The sequence below is a fragment of the Phasianus colchicus genome, chromosome 1 (genome assembly GCF_987193195.1).
Source record: "Phasianus colchicus chromosome 1, bPhaCol1.hap1.1, whole genome shotgun sequence".
Taxonomy (NCBI): Eukaryota; Metazoa; Chordata; class Aves; order Galliformes; family Phasianidae; genus Phasianus; species Phasianus colchicus.
The window spans coordinates 3028689-3047944 of record NC_143436.1 but is presented as its reverse complement, the minus strand read 5'-3'; the positions used below and the strand labels follow the sequence as shown (position 1 = coordinate 3047944).

The following is a 19256-nucleotide window of genomic DNA, read 5'->3' as shown; positions in this document are numbered from 1 at the left end:
CCTACCAAACCGTGTACATAGTCACTCACAGCACACACTGGACACCAAATATGCTGTTGACATGAAAATGCAAACTGAACTCTTGAGAAACCTAGACTAGATTCAGACTAGAAATGCTAGTGTAGCTCCAGGGCTGCAGCCTTGACAAAGGGACAGCTCCACTCCTGCCGCTGGCCAGAGGAGCGTGGCCAGCAGGTTGAGGGAGGCCATAATTCCTGCCCTGGCTGTGCACAGCCTGCCAGACCCACTGCTCTCTAGATTGAGGGCCCACGCCCATACGCTCTGTGAGGCGGTGACCGTGATGTCACAGTGGGTGTCATAGAGCGGCCATTGTGACGCATGAAGCTTGGAGCAGAGCAAAGGCTGCCGGGCTCAGGCGGAGCGTCAGTGCGGTCTGGTGAGGCGCAGAGAGAGGAGGGACTCTCGCAGTGCTCGCTATCAACGCACAATCATGTCCAATAGGAAGCGGAAGGCCTCCTGCACGGAGGAGCCAGGTGAGAGCACAGCATCCCTGAGCCCAGCTCCCGACCCTGGGCAGAGTGGTGCTGGGGCTCTGCCTGCGGCTGAGAGCTGAGAGGGGAGGAAGGGGCAGGCAGGAGCTCCCAGACAGGCATGGGGCAGGGCCCCTCTGCTCCTTGGCAAGGGGGCCCAGCTTGGGCTGTGGCTGCCTTGGGCCTGCCGTGGCCCCTTCCCCTCCACCGCCTCCAGCCAGCACGGCAGGCCCAGAGCAGGACCCTGGGGACGGCCCTCAGGGACACCTGGCCCCGCCAGCTGCTCACCGCTGCTCACATTTGCTCTCTCCTCTGCAGTGTGTGTGCTGTGTGGCCGGGCAGATGTCGACCCAGACATCTGCGGGCGCACATTTGATGAGAATGAGATTCGTGTCCATGAGTTCTGCTTGGTGAGTTCTCCCATGGGCTCCTTCCAGATTCCCACCAAGGACGCTGCCTTTCTTTCTGTCCTAATGAGATCCTGCTCTTTTTTTCTTACCTACAGATATTTGCCAGCATTCATTTTCAAGAAAGACCCCCATTTGAGGAAACTGTGGACCTCCCACTTGCTGCCATCACACTCAAAGTCAAGCAGGCAAACCAGAAGGTGAGGACCTGTATGGAGCAGGCAGATTTGTGGCAGGAGGGGCTCGCACCAGCTTAATCTGGATCCTAGGAAAACAATTGCAGCCCTTCCAACCACCTCCTGGTCAACGTCCTGCCCAGAGGAGATGAGCCCTTTCCGCCAGACTGCTTTGTAGTGTGTGACCCAGCAATGCCCACATCCTGTGCCCTGCACAGAGTTGAGGGGTCAGCCATTGAGGCCCTGAGTCTGCTGCTGATGGGGCTGTTCTGCTCTTTCCAGCAATGCTGTGTTTGCGGTGAGAGAGGGGCTGCCATCACGTGCACAGAGAGCGGCTGTGGACGAAGCTTCCACCTGCCGTGTGCCAAGGATGGGGAATGCATCACCCAGTACTTTGGAAAGCACAGGTAAGGGCTGTCAGCAGCAGCTGAGCCAGGGAAGACCCACAGTTACGCCTCCCAGCGGCCTGCCAGAGCTAGAGGCAGGGCCTGGGCGCTCATTCCTGGACCTCTGCCCTCCTCGCAGCACTTCTCACCATGCCTATCCGTTTCATCTTCCCACAGGTCCTTCTGCTTTGAGCACCGCCCTGAACAGATGACTCAGGAAGTTCCAGATGAAAGCACGAACTGCCTCATCTGCCTTGAGCCTGTGGGGGACAAACTGTCCTACCACACCATGGTGTGTCCAGTGTGCAAACGTGCCTGGTTTCACCGGGGCTGCATCCAGGTAGGAGTCCTCCCCTCACCCTGGCGGCATGCTTGGTGCTAAGCAGCACCAGGCTCTGCTCACGCTCACCCTGCTTGTACTTCCCCTGCAGCAACAGGCCCTGAATGATGGCATGGCGTGCTTCCGCTGCCCCAGCTGTAGAGAAAGCTCTCTATTTTATCAAGAAATGTCCACCATAGGGATCCGCATCCCAAACAGGTTGGTGCCTTTCTGACAAAACATCCAGATGAGAAGGCACGAGGGCCGAGCCTGTCCAGGGACTGTCTCAGCAGGCCTGGCCCTTGGCCGGCACAGGAGCAAATGCCTCAGCTTCATGGAGAACCTGAAAATAGGGGTGGGATGAATGAGATGAAATAGCCCTATATCTTATGTTGGGGACACCAGCAGCTCATCAATTTCCCTCCCTTCTCTTGTAGAAGACCGGCATGGGATGACAATGATGAATATGACCCGTCTCTAGAGAGGCACAGGCGCTGTGATGCCAGTGAGTGCCTTTACCATGGAGGCAGGGAGTACGCGGAGAGAAGGGGGTGAGTTACTGCAACAGCTCTCTGCGGCTCTGGGGGGGATCTCAGCCTCACCACAGGCTGGCGGAGCAAGGGCTGAGCACCAGGGATGTGCTGTGCCGGGCACTCCATGGCTTGGCTCACTTGGTCCTCACGGCCACAACCGCTTTGCTTCCCCAGGCCCTGGCAGCTGCTCCTGTGCAGCTCCTGTGCTGCTGAGGGCACCCACCGACGGTGCTCCCACTTGAATAACAGAAGGGCCACGTGGGAGTGCAACAGCTGTGCTGGCCTGGGTACCGGTAAGAAGCAATCAGCCGCGTGGCACCGTGCTGGGGCCAGGCAAGGCCTGGCAGCAAGTGCTCAAGGCAGTTTTGCCAGAGTCTGTCTGCCCCAAGCGGGATGGCAGATCCCACTGTGGTGCTGCAGCTTCAGACTCAGGACCTCCCTGCCTCTCCTTACAGCCTCCAGCACCAACAGCGAGCTCGCCGGTCCCAGCACCGCCAGCCAGAGGGCTTTGGAGCCATCCAGAAGCTCCATGGAGCCTGAGAGCTTGAGCTCCATGCCCGCCAGCCAGGCAGCATTGGGGACATCACAGAGTTCCCAGCTGCCCGAGCCCAGCGACCTGCCCAGTGTGCCTGAGACTGAGCAGGAGACAAACGGGCCACGATCATCAGAGGATCGGGCTACCTCTGAGCAGCTGCGAGGACGCCGTGGGAGCAGACGAACAGCAGCAGCAAGTGCTGAGAGCGACTCCCACACATCCACCAGGCAGAGGGCCTCAGGGTCCTCCAGGGCGTCTCCGGCAGCTGCACGCAGAAGACGTCCCAGGCAGCGAGGAAGAAATCGCACACGAAGCCGCTCCCCGCTGCAAGATCGGGCCCCAAGTTCCCAGAGCCGGCCAAGAAGACGCCGTGGCAGCCGGCACATGCCAGCCCCAGGGGAGCAGAGTGGCACCCGCAGGTCAACAAGGTCTGCCACTTCGAGATCCCCGAGGGCTTCCAGAGTGCCCGGACGCAGGGGACCGTCCAGGCAGCGAGGGCGCTCCCGCACCCAAAGCCGTCCTCCGCAGAGACGTCGGGCTTCCAATTCCCGCAGCTCACCCCAAAGAGGCAGCGGGAGTCGGGCCCAACAGCGGAGGCGGTCCCGGGAATGAAGCTGCTCCCAGGAACAATGTCAGAGGCAAAGTCCCCACAGACAGCCCCCCCAAGTCTGCGTAGGAGCAGCCGTGCGCCCGTCGTAGAATGGGTTGAAAAGACCACAACAATCATCTAGTTTCAACCCCCCTGCTATCTGCAGGGTCGTACCCCCCTCCCATCTCCCCTGCTTGCTCTGGTCCCAAAAGTCCAACACAATAAAGATCAGAGTTCCCCCCCCCCCAAACACATTTGTCAGCTTCATCCTTCCCTGCTTTTGCTGAGCTGGGCATAACTAGGGACCTTGACAGCACGGTTCTCTCCTCCATGAACGCGCTATCCCAGACCTCACTTCGCCTGGCCCAGTCCAGGCTGAGCTGGGTTCGGGCCACATCCCCAGCGGGGCACATGGACCACTGGGTTCCTCGAGAACCCAGGCTGCACTGGCAGGAGCAGCCCGGTTCTGGGCTTGTTTCTGGGCTTGGGATGCAACCGCGTTCATGGTGCATGTCAGGTCCAGGGCTGCATCAGAGCTTGGGCTTTCCTCCTGCATGTGGGCGGTGCTGTCAGGTCTGAGGGCTGGTTCTGGTCTGCGAATGCTGCAAGCCTCGAGGTCCTGCGCCGCATCGAGCGTGTGCGGTCAGCGCAGGGCAGGGCAGCTCTCTGGGCTGAGCTGTGGCCTTGCCTGCCCAGATGCCTCCTCCAGGCTGGCTGCACCCACACATGCTGAGGGACTTGTAAGAAGTGATCTTTGCAGCTGATGACAACTCAACAGGCCCTGCAACCGCTCCAACCCTCCAACGGAGGCGGCAGTTGCTCCAAGTCTCATGACGGAGCCCGCAGTTGCTTCAACCCTGGTGACAGGCCCTGCCGTTGTGATGGGCCCTGTGGTTGCTCCAGCCCTTACACTGGCTGCTGGGGTTGCTCCAAGCCCTGCCATGGGCCACGCAGTTGCTTCTGCCCTCATGACAGGCCCTGCGGTCGTGACAGGCCCTGCGACAGGCCCTGCAGCTGCTCCAGTCCCTGTGAGAGGACTTGTGGTTCAGCCACAGAACCACCTGTGCCACTGTCAGATGCCCGTGTTCACAAGACGAGAAAACGGCTGAGAAGGTCGGTGCATTTAGTAAGGAAATTCACTTTTACTAAGATGGGAACGGGGGAAGAGGATGAGAACGAAGCCGAGCCATCGCAAGAAATCTGCGGGAAACAGTTCAGGGACAGGCAGGGACCCGCAGTCCCCTCTGCGTGGAAGCACAGTGGCTCTGAGGCGCTGTGAGCGGAGCCAGGAGTGACGTGGTCAAATGCTGAACGTACAAAGGCTGCTCTCGGGGAGCGTGAGCAACCAGGAAGGTGGCTGAACAGAGCCAGCAAACAGACTGTGGCACGGCCGTTGGCGCAGGGAGGGTGAGCAGGGAAGGCAGAGCCTCCCTCTCCACTCGGGAGACCACCTCACCTATCGGCTTCCTCCTTGACGACTAACCTAGCCATGGCCTCCACCAGGAACAAAGCCCTTGCCAAAAAGAACGCAGCTACCAAATCTGAGTGCCTCCCCAGAAATACAGCTGCTCGGGTCTCGGGCCGCAGGGAGTGCCTGAGCCTGCTGCTGCCATCGCAGGGCGGCAGAGATACCACCTGCATGAGGTGAGAGCAGGTGGATGGATGGTGTGCTCAGCCTGGTGGCAGAGCTCTCGGGGGAGCTGGAGAGGCTAAGCAATGCCAGGGAAGTACAGTCATAGAATGGTTTGGGCTGGAAGGGACCTTTCAGATCATCTAGTTCCAACCTCTGCTATAGGCACGGACGCCTCCCACCAGACCAGGCTGTTCACAGCTCCATGCAGCCTGGCTTTCAATGCTTCCAGGGAGGGGGCATGCACAACCTCGCTGGGCAACCTGTTCCAGTGGCTCACCACTCTCACAGTAAAGCATTACTTCCTAGTATCTAGCCCAAATCTACCCTCTTCCAGCCTAAAGCCGTTTCCCCTTGTCCCGTCGCAACATGCCCTTATAAAATGTCCCTCCCCAGCTTTTCTGTAGTCCCCAGTCGAGAACTGATGGACCGCTATAAGGTCTCCTTGGAACCTTCTCTTCTCCAGCCTGAACAGCCCAAAGCTCCCTCATCCTGTCGCCATCGGGGAGGTGCTCCAGCCTTCTGATCATCTTCATGGCCCTCCCCCGGCCCTGCTCCAACAATGTCCTTTTTGTGTTGGGGGTTCCAGAACTGAACGCAATAGTAATGTCAAACTTAGTTGCATGGTTTAGTGAGCAATATCGGTGAGAGGTGCAAAGTTGGACTAGGTGATCTTAGAGGTCTTCTGAGAGAAAAGAAGGAGATGTACAGAAAATGGAAGAAGGGTTGTGTATCCTGGGAGGAATACAGGACTGTTGTCCATGTGTGTAGAGATAGGATTAGGAAAGCCAAAGCCCAGATGGAGCTGAACTTGGAGAGGGATGTGAAAGATTACAAGAAGGTACATAGGCAATAAGACACATGCCAAGGAGAGTGTTCCCTCTCTGATGAAAGGTAACAGGGAGCTGGCTTCCTCAGACACAGAAAAAGCTGAGATATTCAGTAAGTGCTTTGCCTCAGTTTTCATGGGTGGTCAGGCTTCCCATGTCTGGCAGGACCATGAGCCTCTAAGTGAAGGTGTGGGGAGTGGTTTCTGTCCCACTGTAGCGGTGGACCAAGTCCAAGTCCTCCTCATGAAACTGAATGTATGTAAGTCCAAGGGGCCAAATGATATCCATCCTACGTCTCTGAAACAGATGTCATTGATCTCATTCCCCGAGCCGCTCTCCATCATATTTCAAAAATCATGGCTGTCTGGTGAAGTCCCCGGTGACTGGAGGAAGGGAAACGTCACTCCCATGTTTAGGAAAGGGAGAAAGGAAGACCCGGGAAACCACAGGCCGGTGAGTCTCACCTCTGTGCCTGGGAAGATGATGGAGCAGATCTTCCTAGGAGCTATGTTAAGGCACATATGAGATAAAGAGGTGATACGAGACGGCCAGCATGGCTTCACCAAGGGCAGATCGTGCCTGACCAATCTGGTGGCCTTCTATGATGGAGTGATGGGTTTGGTAGATGGGGAAGGGCGGTGGAAGCTGCAAGGCCTTTGACACGGTACCTCACCACATCCTTCTCTCAATACTGGAGAGGTGTGGATCTGAAGGATGGACTGTTCGTGGGTTAGGAATTGGCTGGCTGGACGCAGCCAAAGAGTTGTGATCAACGGTTCTGCGTCAGGCTGGTCTCAAGCGATGTCCCTCAGGGGTCGGTCTAGGGACCGGTGCTCTTTAACATCTTCATCAATGACAGATGATGGCATCAAGTGCACCCTCAGCAAGTTTGTGGATGACACCAAGCTGCGCGGTGCAGTTGATACATGGGAAGAAAGGGAAGCCATCCAGAGGGACCTGGACAAGCTGGGTAAGTGTGCCCATGAAAACCTAATGAGGTTCAACAAGGCTAAGTGCAGGGTGCTGCACTTGGGTCAAGGCAATCCCAGGTACTTATACAAACTAGGGGAAGATCTCCTGGAGAGCAGCCCTGCAGAGAAAGACTGGTCCTGGAAAACAAGGAGCTGCACATGAGCCAGCAGTGTGCGCTTGCAGCCCGGAAGGCCAACTGTGTTCTGGGCTGCATTAAAAAAGGGGTAGCCAGCAGGTAGAGGGAGGTGATCATCCCCCTCTACTCAGCTCTTGTGAGGCCCCATCTGGCATCTTGTGTCCAGGCCTGGAGCCCCCAGTACAGGAAGGATGTGGAGCTATTGGAGCAGGTCCAGAGGAGGGCCACTAAGATGACCAGAGGGCTGGAGCACCCCTCCTGTGAGGAAAGGTTGAGGGAACTGAGCTTGTTTAGCTTGGAGAAGACAAGGATCCGGGGAGACCTCATTGTGAGGTCTTGAAGGGAGCATATAAGAAGGAGGGAGTACGACTGTTTAAAAGGGTGGAGAGTGATAGGACAAGGGGGAATGGTTTTAAACTGAGACAGGGAAGGTTTAGGTTAGATATTAGGGGGACGTTTTTCACACAGAGGGTGGTGACACACTGGAACAGGTTGCCCAAGGATGTTGTGGATGCCCCATCCCTGGAGGCATTCAAGGCCAGGCTGGATGTGGCTGTGGGCAGCCTGGTCTGGTGGTTGGCGAACCTGCACACAGCAGGGGGTTGAAACTCAATGATCGCTGTGGTCCTTTTCAACCCAGGCCATTCTATGATTCTATGATTCAACCTTAAAGACTCGAGGATCTCTAATTCTATGATTCTAACAACAGGAGGAGGAAGAGGCAAAACTCACAGAGGCGACAATAACCATTTAACTATTGACCATGGGTGTGCTGAGAGATATGTGAAAAGACTTCAGCCGTCACGCGAGTGAGCACTGTGACCCCTGGCTGCTCTGATAACTGGAGAATGAGGCCCCTGGCCTAGACTTAGCGGGCAGCAAAGCCAGGCATCTGGGATCCATTTGAAAGGAAGGGGACACTGACAAAGCAATTGGAAATGGAATATCTGTTTTCATGGCATGGAAGTGATTCTTTCTCAGCCACGGAGGAAAAGTAAACTTTCAAAGAAGATCTGGTACGTTACCCAGGCAAGTAGAAAGGTGTCATGAACGTGACATGAGCCAGCAGTGTGCCCAGGTGGCCAAGAAGGTCAATGGCATCCCGGCTTGCGTCAGAAACAGTGTTGCCAGCAGGAACAGGGAAGTGATTGTCCCCCTGTACTCAGCTCTGGTGAGGCCGCCCTTCGAGTACTGTGCTCCGTTTTGGGCCCCTCGCTGCAAGAATGACACTGAGGCCCTGGAGCGTGTTCAAAGAAGGGCAATCATGCTGGTGGGGTGTCTGAAGCACAGGCCTTATGAGATGCACAGCTAAAGGAGCTGGGATTGTTCAGCCTGGAGAAGAAGAGGTTCAGGGGAGACCTTATTGCTCTCTATAACTACCTGAAGGGCGGTTGTAGTGAGCTGGGGGTTGGCCTCTTCTCTCGTGTAACTAGTCATAGGACCAGAGGGAATGGCTTAAAACTGTGCCAGCAGAAATTCAGGCTGGACGTTAGGAAATACTACTTTTCCAAAAGAGTGGTCAGGCACTGGAGTGGGCTGCCCAGCGAGGTGGTGGAGTCACTGACTCTGGAAATGTTCAAGGAATGTTTGGACGTTGTGCTGAGGGATATGGTTTAGTGAGAATTATTGGTGATAGGTGGATGGTTGGACTGGAGGATCTTGTAGGTCTGTTCGAACCTTTGCATTTCTGTGATTCCACGATTCTGTGTCGAGGGAAACCTGAGGGAACTAGCTGTGCTTGGAGGTGATGCATAATATTGAACAAAGACAAAAGATAAATGGAGACTGGACGTTGGGAAGAAATTCTTGAATCGGAGGGCAGTGGTGCACTGGAATAGGTTGCTCAGAGAAGCTGTGGAGCTGTTACCCTCTTGCTTGGGAGATGAAGGCCTGCACCCACATCCCCCGTGAGGTGGTGACCATGATGCCACAGGGGGTGGCAGGGAGCAGCCCTTGTGACCCACAGGGCCGGGAATCAGGCCTACTTCTGGTGCCAAACTTGAATGGACTTTGACAAGTTCAGATTCACAGCAGCACTCCTTAGTTTAGGGACTCCTTTGGGTTCAGGGAATTGGGATCCACGTGGAAGAGATTGTCATGTCCACAGGAACAAGCTTAGAAAAATGTTTATAAAGAAAGAAATACGGAAATGTTGTAAAAACAAACAAGATGCCTGCTACTTGCCACAGCTATACTCATTGGTCTTCTTCCAATCCCCTTAAACCTCTCCCTCTACCTACCATTTACAAGGCAAACGGCATTGCAGGGCAAAAAGCAGAGCTCAGTATGCTTTGCCAGTGCTCTCTATTAACAGTTACATCTTTTGAGGTGGTCACAGATCCTCTGCCAGGTTGGATTTCACCTCACCCAACACAGTTTTTCCAACTCAGTTTAGATGTAGACTTGAAGGGAACGGTGGCACGGGTAGGCCAGTTTCCCTCCACTGACTGCAGAATGGTTGAAGCTTTGATGCCTGTGGATAAATGCTTCATCTGAGATGGACAAACCCAAAGACAAATGCTCATCGTTCCACAAGGCATGATGCCAGCCTGTATTTCATCTCTGGCTCGACTCATCACTGCTGAGTGAACTTCAGGGGCTTATTTCATTTCTTCTCAAACTCTTGGAATTCCTCACCTTTAACAGAATTTCCCTAAGGTTGCCTAGTAGAAGTATTCAACACGCAGGTTAAATGAAAAATAAAATAATACTTTTAATAAAGGAACAAAAAGGAATGACAAAATTTTGAGGAAGAGGGAGCACGCAGGTTTTGTCTTCGGAGAAATAAAAATGGCCAAAAGGGCACTACAGTGAAAAGGCACCAAAGGAAGCTGAGCTTATCTGCAGTCACGAAAGCTCAAGCCATGGTGGAAGGAATGCGCTTGGGCAGTCCATGCTTCATGAATGTGCCTGGGCAGTCCACAGTTCACGAACAGTACATCTGGGGGTTTTCCTTCCCGTATTCCAAGTAACTGGAATCTTCGTACTGAATCACATATGTATCTGCAAGTGTGGAAGACTTTCACTTTGTCTTAGCTAAGCTATGATGCACATCATTAATATTTTTCCTGCTGCCCACAACAAGAAGTAGACTGGAGGAGCTGTGCACGTGGGACAAACACTGAAGATATGATGCTCAGCTCATGGCAACGGTACTACAGCAGAGGTGGTTGCCACAGAATCACAGAAAAGCTTGGGTTGGAGGCAACCTTAAAGAAGTTGAACTAGTTCCAACCACTTGCTATGGGCAAGGTTGCCACAATATAAGATTAGAATAGGGTGCCATCCAGCGCGGCCTTGAATGCCTCCAGGGATGGGGCATTTACAGCTTCTCTGAGCAATCATAAAGGTGCACAAGTTCAGAGCTCATTCAGTTCTGCAGGGGAGGCTGTGACTCCAGCGCATCAGGTATACTGCTCTTGACCAGAGTAAGCTCTCTGAAAAGCTGACTGATGTCAAAGCTCTTTCTAAGCTCTCTCAAATTTTGCCTCCTTATCCCCTGAATTTAGCATCTTGAGTGAACACAAGGATCTTCTGAGGTGTCTAAAGGACCCCCAGTGCTCAGCTAGGTAAAGCATCGTTTGCAAACCAGGCTCTGATTCGCAATGCCTGCAGCGCATGGATGCAAAGCCATTGGAAATGCATGGCAGCTGCCCACAGAAGCTGTATCCCAAGGGAATCAAGTCTTTTGCTGAGCTTTTTTCCTTCTTTTTATTTTTTTATTTTTGGGGGGGGGGGGGGCGAAGGGGGTCAGCATTTCAGTTTTTAGAGATGGAAGACAAAATGTGCGCAGGAACAGGGGCAGCCCAGCAGCCACTATAAAGAACTGTTCAAACCCACCCCATTCTACAGCCCCGCTCTTGCTTCCCATGATTACCAGAAATACTTTGCAGTCTTACTTTGCAGGCGGCATTTTAAAGCTCTGATTTCTTTTTCTATGTGACTACTTTTTCAACCAGGCCAGTGAAGATCTTTCCTAGGAGGCCACCCCACTACTCAGACAAAGAAAGATAAAGCAAAAAGACAAATTTTCCAGTGGGAAGGGTATTATTTCCAAGCATATATCATGATAACTAAATGTTGATTGTGCTGAAACTTTGGTGACAAATCAGAGCTGAGGAAATGCAATGAACAAATGGAGAGCTATGTTGTAGTAGCAGATAGAATAAAGAAGGATGATGCATGAAGGGTAAAAGATGATCACTGAAAGTTCATACAACCACACACTGCCACTTCAGAGGCTGTAGTACAGAACTGCAGAATTGTAGGGGTTGGAACGGACCACTGGGGATCACCGTGTCCAACGCCCCTGCCAAGGTAGGCTCAGCAGGTTGCACAGGAAGGCATCCAGACGGGCCATCCATACCAAGCCCACTAAAACATGTCCCTCAGTGCCAAATCTCCATGTTTCCTGCACGCCTCCAGGGATGGTGATTCCACTGCCTCCCTGGGCAGCGTGTTTCAGTGCATTTCCAGTAACAAACCTCTGAGTAAACTATTTCCTCTAAGAATTAATCTGCTCTTCTCTTACAGATTAAAACCACTTCACCTTGTCCTATACCTACCAAACCGTGTACATAGTCACTCACAGCACACACTGGACACCAAATATGCTGTTGACATGAAAATGCAAACTGAACTCTTGAGAAACCTAGACTAGATTCAGACTAGAAATGCTAGTGTAGCTCCAGGGCTGCAGCCTTGACAAAGGGACAGCTCCACTCCTGCCGCTGGCCAGAGGAGCGTGGCCAGCAGGTTGAGGGAGGCCATAATTCCTGCCCTGGCTGTGCACAGCCTGCCAGACCCACTGCTCTCTAGATTGAGGGCCCACGCCCATACGCTCTGTGAGGCGGTGACCGTGATGTCACAGTGGGTGTCATAGAGCGGCCATTGTGACGCATGAAGCTTGGAGCAGAGCAAAGGCTGCCGGGCTCAGGCGGAGCGTCAGTGCGGTCTGGTGAGGCGCAGAGAGAGGAGGGACTCTCGCAGTGCTCGCTATCAACGCACAATCATGTCCAATAGGAAGCGGAAGGCCTCCTGCACGGAGGAGCCAGGTGAGAGCACAGCATCCCTGAGCCCAGCTCCCGACCCTGGGCAGAGTGGTGCTGGGGCTCTGCCTGCGGCTGAGAGCTGAGAGGGGAGGAAGGGGCAGGCAGGAGCTCCCAGACAGGCATGGGGCAGGGCCCCTCTGCTCCTTGGCAAGGGGGCCCAGCTTGGGCTGTGGCTGCCTTGGGCCTGCCGTGGCCCCTTCCCCTCCACCGCCTCCAGCCAGCACGGCAGGCCCAGAGCAGGACCCTGGGGACGGCCCTCAGGGACACCTGGCCCCGCCAGCTGCTCACCGCTGCTCACATTTGCTCTCTCCTCTGCAGTGTGTGTGCTGTGTGGCCGGGCAGATGTCGACCCAGACATCTGCGGGCGCACATTTGATGAGAATGAGATTCGTGTCCATGAGTTCTGCTTGGTGAGTTCTCCCATGGGCTCCTTCCAGATTCCCACCAAGGACGCTGCCTTTCTTTCTGTCCTAATGAGATCCTGCTCTTTTTTTCTTACCTACAGATATTTGCCAGCATTCATTTTCAAGAAAGACCCCCATTTGAGGAAACTGTGGACCTCCCACTTGCTGCCATCACACTCAAAGTCAAGCAGGCAAACCAGAAGGTGAGGACCTGTATGGAGCAGGCAGATTTGTGGCAGGAGGGGCTCGCACCAGCTTAATCTGGATCCTAGGAAAACAATTGCAGCCCTTCCAACCACCTCCTGGTCAACGTCCTGCCCAGAGGAGATGAGCCCTTTCCGCCAGACTGCTTTGTAGTGTGTGACCCAGCAATGCCCACATCCTGTGCCCTGCACAGAGTTGAGGGGTCAGCCATTGAGGCCCTGAGTCTGCTGCTGATGGGGCTGTTCTGCTCTTTCCAGCAATGCTGTGTTTGCGGTGAGAGAGGGGCTGCCATCACGTGCACAGAGAGCGGCTGTGGACGAAGCTTCCACCTGCCGTGTGCCAAGGATGGGGAATGCATCACCCAGTACTTTGGAAAGCACAGGTAAGGGCTGTCAGCAGCAGCTGAGCCAGGGAAGACCCACAGTTACGCCTCCCAGCGGCCTGCCAGAGCTAGAGGCAGGGCCTGGGCGCTCATTCCTGGACCTCTGCCCTCCTCGCAGCACTTCTCACCATGCCTATCCGTTTCATCTTCCCACAGGTCCTTCTGCTTTGAGCACCGCCCTGAACAGATGACTCAGGAAGTTCCAGATGAAAGCACGAACTGCCTCATCTGCCTTGAGCCTGTGGGGGACAAACTGTCCTACCACACCATGGTGTGTCCAGTGTGCAAACGTGCCTGGTTTCACCGGGGCTGCATCCAGGTAGGAGTCCTCCCCTCACCCTGGCGGCATGCTTGGTGCTAAGCAGCACCAGGCTCTGCTCACGCTCACCCTGCTTGTACTTCCCCTGCAGCAACAGGCCCTGAATGATGGCATGGCGTGCTTCCGCTGCCCCAGCTGTAGAGAAAGCTCTCTATTTTATCAAGAAATGTCCACCATAGGGATCCGCATCCCAAACAGGTTGGTGCCTTTCTGACAAAACATCCAGATGAGAAGGCACGAGGGCCGAGCCTGTCCAGGGACTGTCTCAGCAGGCCTGGCCCTTGGCCGGCACAGGAGCAAATGCCTCAGCTTCATGGAGAACCTGAAAATAGGGGTGGGATGAATGAGATGAAATAGCCCTATATCTTATGTTGGGGACACCAGCAGCTCATCAATTTCCCTCCCTTCTCTTGTAGAAGACCGGCATGGGATGACAATGATGAATATGACCCGTCTCTAGAGAGGCACAGGCGCTGTGATGCCAGTGAGTGCCTTTACCATGGAGGCAGGGAGTACGCGGAGAGAAGGGGGTGAGTTACTGCAACAGCTCTCTGCGGCTCTGGGGGGGATCTCAGCCTCACCACAGGCTGGCGGAGCAAGGGCTGAGCACCAGGGATGTGCTGTGCCGGGCACTCCATGGCTTGGCTCACTTGGTCCTCACGGCCACAACCGCTTTGCTTCCCCAGGCCCTGGCAGCTGCTCCTGTGCAGCTCCTGTGCTGCTGAGGGCACCCACCGACGGTGCTCCCACTTGAATAACAGAAGGGCCACGTGGGAGTGCGACAGCTGTGCTGGCCTGGGTACCGGTAAGAAGCAATCAGCCGCGTGGCACCGTGCTGGGGCCAGGCAAGGCCTGGCAGCAAGTGCTCAAGGCAGTTTTGCCAGAGTCTGTCTGCCCCAAGCGGGATGGCAGATCCCACTGTGGTGCTGCAGCTTCAGACTCAGGACCTCCCTGCCTCTCCTTACAGCCTCCAGCACCAACAGCGAGCTCGCCGGTCCCAGCACCGCCAGCCAGAGGGCTTTGGAGCCATCCAGAAGCTCCATGGAGCCTGAGAGCTTGAGCTCCATGCCCGCCAGCCAGGCAGCATTGGGGACATCACAGAGTTCCCAGCTGCCCGAGCCCAGCGACCTGCCCAGTGTGCCCGAGACTGAGCAGGAGACAAACGGGCCACGATCATCAGAGGATCGGGCTACCTCTGAGCAGCTGCGAGGACGCCGTGGGAGCAGACGAACAGCAGCAGCAAGTGCTGAGAGCGACTCCCACACATCCAGGCAGAGGGCCTCAGGGTCCTCCAGGGCGTCTCCGGCAGCTGCACGCAGAAGACGTCCCAGGCAGCGAGGAAGAAATCGCACACGAAGCCGCTCCCCGCTGCAAGATCGGGCCCCGAGTTCCCAGAGCCGGCCAAGAAGACGCCGTGGCAGCCGGCACATGCCAGCCCCAGGGGAGCAGAGTGGCACCCGCAGGTCAACAAGGTCTGCCACTTCGAGATCCCCGAGGGCTTCCAGAGTGCCCGGACGCAGGGGACCGTCCAGGCAGCGAGGGCGCTCCCGCACCCAAAGCCGTCCTCCGCAGAGACGTCGGGCTTCCAATTCCCGCAGCTCACCCCAAAGAGGCAGCGGGAGTCGGGCCCAACAGCGGAGGCGGTCCCGGGAATGAAGCTGCTCCCAGGAACAATGTCAGAGGCAAAGTCCCCACAGACAGCCCCCCCAAGTCTGCGTAGGAGCAGCCGTGCGCCCGTCGTAGAATGGGTTGAAAAGACCACAACAATCATCTAGTTTCAACCCCCCTGCTATCTGCAGGGTCGTACCCCCCTCCCATCTCCCCTGCTTGCTCTGGTCCCAAAAGTCCAACACAATAAAGATCAGAGTTCCCCCCCCCCCAAACACATTTGTCAGCTTCATCCTTCCCTGCTTTTGCTGAGCTGGGCATAACTAGGGACCTTGACAGCACGGTTCTCTCCTCCATGAACGCGCTATCCCAGACCTCACTTCGCCTGGCCCAGTCCAGGCTGAGCTGGGTTCGGGCCACATCCCCAGCGGGGCACATGGACCACTGGGTTCCTCGAGAACCCAGGCTGCACTGGCAGGAGCAGCCCGGTTCTGGGCTTGTTTCTGGGCTTGGGATGCAACCGCGTTCATGGTGCATGTCAGGTCCAGGGCTGCATCAGAGCTTGGGCTTTCCTCCTGCATGTGGGCGGTGCTGTCAGGTCTGAGGGCTGGTTCTGGTCTGCGAATGCTGCAAGCCTCGAGGTCCTGCGCCGCATCGAGCGTGTGCGGTCAGCGCAGGGCAGGGCAGCTCTCTGGGCTGAGCTGTGGCCTTGCCTGCCCAGATGCCTCCTCCAGGCTGGCTGCACCCACACATGCTGAGGGACTTGTAAGAAGTGATCTTTGCAGCTGATGACAACTCAACAGGCCCTGCAACCGCTCCAACCCTCCAACGGAGGCGGCAGTTGCTCCAAGTCTCATGACGGAGCCCGCAGTTGCTTCAACCCTGGTGACAGGCCCTGCCGTTGTGATGGGCCCTGTGGTTGCTCCAGCCCTTACACTGGCTGCTGGGGTTGCTCCAAGCCCTGCCATGGGCCACGCAGTTGCTTCTGCCCTCATGACAGGCCCTGCGGTCGTGACAGGCCCTGCGACAGGCCCTGCAGCTGCTCCAGTCCCTGTGAGAGGACTTGTGGTTCAGCCACAGAACCACCTGTGCCACTGTCAGATGCCCGTGTTCACAAGACGAGAAAACGGCTGAGAAGGTCGGTGCATTTAGTAAGGAAATTCACTTTTACTAAGATGGGAACGGGGGAAGAGGATGAGAACGAAGCCGAGCCATCGCAAGAAATCTGCGGGAAACAGTTCAGGGACAGGCAGGGACCCGCAGTCCCCTCTGCGTGGAAGCACAGTGGCTCTGAGGCGCTGTGAGCGGAGCCAGGAGTGACGTGGTCAAATGCTGAACGTACAAAGGCTGCTCTCGGGGAGCGTGAGCAACCAGGAAGGTGGCTGAACAGAGCCAGCAAACAGACTGTGGCACGGCCGTTGGCGCAGGGAGGGTGAGCAGGGAAGGCAGAGCCTCCCTCTCCACTCGGGAGACCACCTCACCTATCGGCTTCCTCCTTGACGACTAACCTAGCCATGGCCTCCACCAGGAACAAAGCCCTTGCCAAAAAGAACGCAGCTACCAAATCTGAGTGCCTCCCCAGAAATACAGCTGCTCGGGTCTCGGGCCGCAGGGAGTGCCTGAGCCTGCTGCTGCCATCGCAGGGCGGCAGAGATACCACCTGCATGAGGTGAGAGCAGGTGGATGGATGGTGTGCTCAGCCTGGTGGCAGAGCTCTCGGGGGAGCTGGAGAGGCTAAGCAATGCCAGGGAAGTACAGTCATAGAATGGTTTGGGCTGGAAGGGACCTTTCAGATCATCTAGTTCCAACCTCTGCTATAGGCACGGACGCCTCCCACCAGACCAGGCTGTTCACAGCTCCATGCAGCCTGGCTTTCAATGCTTCCAGGGAGGGGGCATGCACAACCTCGCTGGGCAACCTGTTCCAGTGGCTCACCACTCTCACAGTAAAGCATTACTTCCTAGTATCTAGCCCAAATCTACCCTCTTCCAGCCTAAAGCCGTTTCCCCTTGTCCCGTCGCAACATGCCCTTATAAAATGTCCCTCCCCAGCTTTTCTGTAGTCCCCAGTCGAGAACTGATGGGCCGCTATAAGGTCTCCTTGGAACCTTCTCTTCTCCAGCCTGAACAGCCCAAAGCTCCCTCATCCTGTCGCCATCGGGGAGGTGCTCCAGCCTTCTGATCATCTTCATGGCCCTCCCCCGGCCCTGCTCCAACAATGTCCTTTTTGTGTTGGGGGTTCCAGAACTGAACGCAATAGTAATGTCAAACTTAGTTGCATGGTTTAGTGAGCAATATCGGTGAGAGGTGCAAAGTTGGACTAGGTGATCTTAGAGGTCTTCTGAGAGAAAAGAAGGAGATGTACAGAAAATGGAAGAAGGGTTGTGTATCCTGGGAGGAATACAGGACTGTTGTCCATGTGTGTAGAGATAGGATTGGGAAAGCCAAAGCCCAGATGGAGCTGAACTTGGAGAGGGATGTGAAAGATTACAAGAAGGTACATAGGCAATAAGACACATGCCAAGGAGAGTGTTCCCTCTCTGATGAAAGGTAACAGGGAGCTGGCTTCCTCAGACACAGAAAAAGCTGAGATATTCAGTAAGTGCTTTGCCTCAGTTTTCATGGGTGGTCAGGCTTCCCATGTCTGGCAGGACCATGAGCCTCTAAGTGAAGGTGTGGGGAGTGGTTTCTGTCCCACTGTAGCGGTGGACCAAGTCCAAGTCCTCCTCATGAAACTGAATGTATGTAAGTCCAAGGGGCCAAATGATATCCATCCTACGTCTCTGAAACAGATGTCATTGATCTCATTCCCCGAGCCGCTCTCCATCATATTTCAAAAATCATGGCTGTCTGGTGAAGTCCCCGGTGACTGGAGGAAGGGAAACGTCACTCCCTTGTTTAGGAAAGGGAGAAAGGAAGACCCGGGAAACCACAGGCCGGTGAGTCTCACCTCTGTGCTTGGGAAGATGATGGAGCAGATCTTCCTAGGAGCTATGTTAAGGCACATATGAGATAAAGAGGTGATACGAGACGGCCAGCATGGCTTCACCAAGGGCAGATCGTGCCTGACCAATCTGGTGGCCTTCTATGATGGAGTGATGGGTTTGGTAGATGGGGAAGGGCGGTGGAAGCTGCAAGGCCTTTGACACGGTACCTCACCACATCCTTCTCTCAATACTGGAGAGGTGTGGATCTGAAGGATGGACTGTTCGTGGGTTAGGAATTGGCTGGCTGGACGCAGCCAAAGAGTTGTGATCAACGGTTCTGCGTCAGGCTGGTCTCAAGCGATGTCCCTCAGGGGTCGGTCTAGGGACCGGTGCTCTTTAACATCTTCATCAATGACAGATGATGGCATCAAGTGCACCCTCAGCAAGTTTGTGGATGACACCAAGCTGCGCGGTGCAGTTGATACATGGGAAGAAAGGGAAGCCATCCAGAGGGACCTGGACAAGCTGGGTAAGTGTGCCCATGAAAACCTAATGAGGTTCAACAAGGCTAAGTGCAGGGTGCTGCACTTGGGTCAAGGCAATCCCAGGTACTTATACAAACTAGGGGAAGATCTCCTGGAGAGCAGCCCTGCAGAGAAAGACTGGTCCTGGAAAACAAGGAGCTGCACATGAGCCAGCAGTGTGCGCTTGCAGCCCGGAAGGCCAACTGTGTTCTGGGCTGCATTAAAAAAGGGGTAGCCAGCAGGTAGAGGGAGGTGATCATCCCCCTCTACTCAGCTCTTGTGAGGCCCCATCTGGCATCTTGTGTCCAGGCCTGGAGCCCCCAGTACAGGAAGGATGTGGAGCTATTGGAGCAGGTCCAGAGGAGGGCCACTAAGATGACCAGAGGGCTGGAGCACCCCTCCTGTGAGGAAAGGTTGAGGGAACTGAGCTTGTTTAGCTTGGAGAAGACAAGGATCCGGGGAGACCTCATTGTGAGGTCTTGAAGGGAGCATATAAGAAGGAGGGAGTACGACTGTTTAAAAGGGTGGAGAGTGATAGGACAAGGGGGAATGGTTTTAAACTGAGACAGGGAAGGTTTAGGTTAGATATTAGGGGGACGTTTTTCACATAGAGGGTGGTGACACACTGGAACAGGTTGCCCAAGGATGTTGTGGATGCCCCATCCCTGGAGGCATTCAAGGCCAGGCTGGATGTGGCTGTGGGCAGCCTGGTCTGGTGGTTGGCGAACCTGCACACAGCAGGGGGTTGAAACTCAATGATCGCTGTGGTCCTTTTCAACCCAGGCCATTCTATGATTCTATGATTCAACCTTAAAGACTCGAGGATCTCTAATT

General features: G+C 55.2%; 3 protein-coding genes across 4 annotated transcripts in view; 2 read left to right on the top strand and 1 right to left on the bottom strand.

The window, feature by feature from the left end:
- Nucleotides 1-19256, bottom strand: part of CHCHD3 (coiled-coil-helix-coiled-coil-helix domain containing 3) — a 260893-nt gene that overhangs the window by 128640 nt on the left and 112997 nt on the right. The window lies entirely within an intron of this gene.
- LOC149919341 (uncharacterized) lies at nucleotides 412-3459 on the top strand. The gene is made up of 8 exons (XM_090133993.1): nucleotides 412-494; nucleotides 810-901; nucleotides 997-1098; nucleotides 1357-1481; nucleotides 1638-1800; nucleotides 1892-1998; nucleotides 2217-2330; nucleotides 2487-3459. Exons 1-8 carry the CDS (start codon nucleotides 452-454, stop codon nucleotides 3457-3459), a joined length of 1719 nt encoding a protein of 572 aa, XP_089990119.1. The 5' UTR covers nucleotides 412-451.
- On the top strand, nucleotides 11976-15020 carry LOC149919340 (uncharacterized). The gene is made up of 8 exons (XM_090134002.1): nucleotides 11976-12058; nucleotides 12374-12465; nucleotides 12561-12662; nucleotides 12921-13045; nucleotides 13202-13364; nucleotides 13456-13562; nucleotides 13781-13894; nucleotides 14051-15020. Exons 1-8 carry the CDS (start codon nucleotides 12016-12018, stop codon nucleotides 15018-15020), a joined length of 1716 nt encoding a protein of 571 aa, XP_089990128.1. The 5' UTR covers nucleotides 11976-12015.